Here is a 3,277-nt window from a genome sequence, read left to right as displayed (position 1 = left end):
AAAAAAACCATAGCTGGGCATTGCGGCTGGCAGCTGTAATCCTGGCTGCTTGGGAGGCTGAGGCAAGAGAATCTCTTGAGCCCATGAGTTGGAGGTTGCTGTGAGAGAGCCAGGGGAGGCCGGCGGGTAGTCAGAGTATGGAGGGACCTGGGCAGACCTTGCTGGTCCCCATCTCCCCAGGGCCAGCCAGGCAAGCCAGATGGGCTGGTGGACAGAGGTCACCTAATCACCCCACTCCTGGGCTCACTCCGTGCCCACGGGGCTGGGGCTAGTGGGTAGACCAGAGTAAACAGCTTAACAGAAACCAACTGCGAATGCTGTGGGAAAAGGCTAAAGAAATTTTAACCAAAGAATCAACATGCAAGAGGTTTGCTGTGCTCTTCAGTCTGTGGAGATGTGCATGGTCAATTTCATGTTCTTACCAAACTCTTTAGAATTGGTGGGAAATGACCAGATACAAACTATTTATTCGTGGGTACTATGGAGACAGAGGTTATTATTCAGTGGAGACTGTGACTCTTCTTGTAGTGTTGAAGGTGCATTATTCAGAATGCTTTACAATATTGAGAGGAAATCATGACACCCAACAAATTACCCAAGTAATGGCTTTTATGATGAATGTCTACAAAGGTACGGGATAGCCGATGTTTGGAAATATTTTACAGATCTATTTGATTATCTTCTACTTACAGCTTAGGTAGATGGATAGATACCCTGCCTCCACGGTGGCCTCTTTCCATCCCTAGGCACACTGGATCAGGTAAGAACCTTGGATCACTTACAAGAAGTTCCACATGAAGGCCCAACATGTGATCTGTTATGGTCAGATCCAAATGATCGCAGTGGGTGAGATATTTCACCACTTGGTGCTGGCTACACATTTGGACAAGACATTTACGAAACGTTTATCCATGCCAATGGCCTCACAGCTTGTAATGGAAGGATGCAATTGGTGTCATGATTGGAACGTGGTTACCATTTTCAGTGCACCCAATTACTATTTCCATTGTGAGAACCAGGCTGTTATGGAATCAGAAGACACTTTCAAATATTCTTTCCTTCAGTTTGACCTAGCACCTGGTCTTGGAGAGCCTCATGCCACGCTGTGCACCACGGACTACTTCCTGTAAACCCCTCCTGGGGAAACCTGCCCTTGTATGTGGAAGTATACCCAGCTTTTAAATACATATATATATTTATATATACATATATATGTACAAGGTAACAGTAATCTATGTGTTTCTATAGCAAACTGGGATCTGTCTTAGCATTAAACCACATCATGGACCAAAATGTGCCACATTAATGATGAACATTTAGCACAATCTGAGGCCAAAAGTGACACTCTGTGTTCTGGATTGGTCAGTCGAAGGGTTTGCCTGCTGTATGCCTAGTAATGATTTTCTTCTGGACTGTTCAAGCAAAAAAGATAACTAACTGCTTGGTCTCCTTTCCACTTACATGGAAATTTTACTTATAGTGTTTAACTAGCATGGATGAATAGAGTTGGAGTTTTATTTTTAAGAGAAATTAACAGGCTAACTTCCACTAATCCATTACCCTTTATTTTATTCAAAAGTATACTTAACTGAAGAAAAGATTCTTTGGGGGAGTATGTTGTCATAACATTCATAGAGATTTCCCTTCATTTGAACTAGATTACTGTCTTATGTTGATCTGCGTATTTCTGTATATTTCTCATGATAATCTTTGCATTCTATTTGGTGTACTGAGCAAATAAACTTTCCATTTTAAACAAAAAAAACCAGAAAAATGAATTGAAAATAGTAAAATTTTTATTCTGAGTGCTGACTTCAGTTCATCAATTTTCATTTTCATTTCTGCATGACAAAAATCAATTTTTTTGAAACTGATAAAAGAAATGCCAAGACATAACAAGACTGTTTAGAATTACATACATATTTTGTACATATACACATGTCAAGACAATTTTGTGAGTGATTTTCTTCTCTAGATTATTTTTAGTTCCTACAGTCTAGCTATGATATTTTTAATTGCTGAACAGAGGTGCACTTGAGTCCTGGGGGACAGAGGCAGAAAGTTTGTCTACATTTTTAAAGAGCAGATTCTCTGCATCACTCGTTTCAGGGCCCCCATCACCTCCTTGTTTCTCAGGCTGTAGATGATAGGGTTGAGCATTGGGGTGAGGATGGTGTAGAAAACAGCCAGAGCTTTGTCTTCTGTTGGAGACCGGAGGGATCTTGGTCGGAGATAGGTGTAAGCAAAAGGTGCGTAGTAGAAAGTCACCACAGTGAGGTGGGTGCTGCATGTGGAATAGGCCTTCCTCCTGCCTTCTGCAGATGGCATGCGGTAGACAGCAAGGAGAACTCGACCATAGGAACAGGCAATAACAATGAATGGAAAAACGAGAAAGATGGCTGTGCTCAAAAACACTGTGCACTCATAGCCCCAAGTGTCTGTGCAGGCCAGAGACAACATGGCTGGGACATCACAGAAGAAATGATCAATGGCCCTGGATCGGCAATAAGGCATATGGAGTATATATACAGTGTGGGCACAAGCATTGATGGAGCCCATTATCCAAGATCCTGATACCATCAGCACACACACTCTTTTGCTCATATAGATGGGATAGTGGAGAGGAAAGCAAATAGCCACATAACGGTCATAGGCCATTGATGTCAGGAGCATTGCTTCTGCACCTCCTAAAGTCAGGAAGAAAAAACTCTGAACTCCACATCCGATAAAGGAAATGGACTTGTTTCCAAACAGAAAATCAGAAGCCATCTTGGGGACAATGGTGGAGATGTAATTTAGGTCAATGAAGGAGAGCTGACTGAGTAGGAAATACATGGGTGTGTGGAGGTGGGCATCCAGGAGGATGAGGAGGATCATGGACTGGTTGCCAATTAGAGCCATTAGGAAAATGAGAACTATGAGTATAAAGAGGAAAAGGCCGATTCTTGATGGTGGCAACAACCCCAATAAGATAAAATCAGTTGATGTTTGATTATAATTCTCCATGGGGCACTGACAGGATTTCTACTGAAGAGAAGCACAAGAGTAAGCAAGTTAAGTCCAGTAGTTCCCCTTTATCTGCAAGAGATACATTCCAAGATCCCCAGTGATGCCTGAAATTAGAGATAGTGTTGAACCTTATATACATTGTACATTATTTTTTTACCCTATATACACACTAATAATAAAGTTTAATTTATTGTACAATACTCGCCCTTTTTCTTGCTATGATGTCAGGTGATAAAATGCCTATGTGATAAGACAAAGTGAGATGAAT

The 3,277-nt window shown here is 41.6% G+C and overlaps 1 protein-coding gene and 1 pseudogene across 1 annotated transcript; one reads left to right on the top strand and one right to left on the bottom strand.

The window, feature by feature from the left end:
- The window catches only part of LOC100949544, a 7,864-nt pseudogene extending 6,734 nt beyond the window's left edge, over window positions 1-1,130 (top strand).
- A 937-nt stretch (window positions 1,131-2,067) lies between these two features.
- LOC100946703 (olfactory receptor 2L3) lies at window positions 2,068-3,006 on the bottom strand. Its single transcript, XM_003803436.1, has one exon. The coding sequence runs from the start codon at window positions 3,004-3,006 to the stop codon at window positions 2,068-2,070; it is 939 nt and encodes a 312-aa protein (XP_003803484.1).
- Window positions 3,007-3,277: the final 271 nt, after the last annotated feature.

This window comes from Otolemur garnettii, unplaced genomic scaffold (assembly GCF_000181295.1).
Source record: "Otolemur garnettii isolate 467f Iridium unplaced genomic scaffold, OtoGar3 scaffold00304, whole genome shotgun sequence".
Taxonomy (NCBI): Eukaryota; Metazoa; Chordata; class Mammalia; order Primates; family Galagidae; genus Otolemur; species Otolemur garnettii.
Note: the sequence above shows the minus strand (reverse complement) of the source record. Positions and strands in the feature narration are given on the sequence as shown.

Excerpts from the sequence above, each read along its gene's own strand:
- LOC100946703 (XM_003803436.1), bottom strand. The coding sequence starts at position 3,006 with ATGGAGAATTATAATCAAACATCAACTGATTTTATCTTATTGGGGTTG.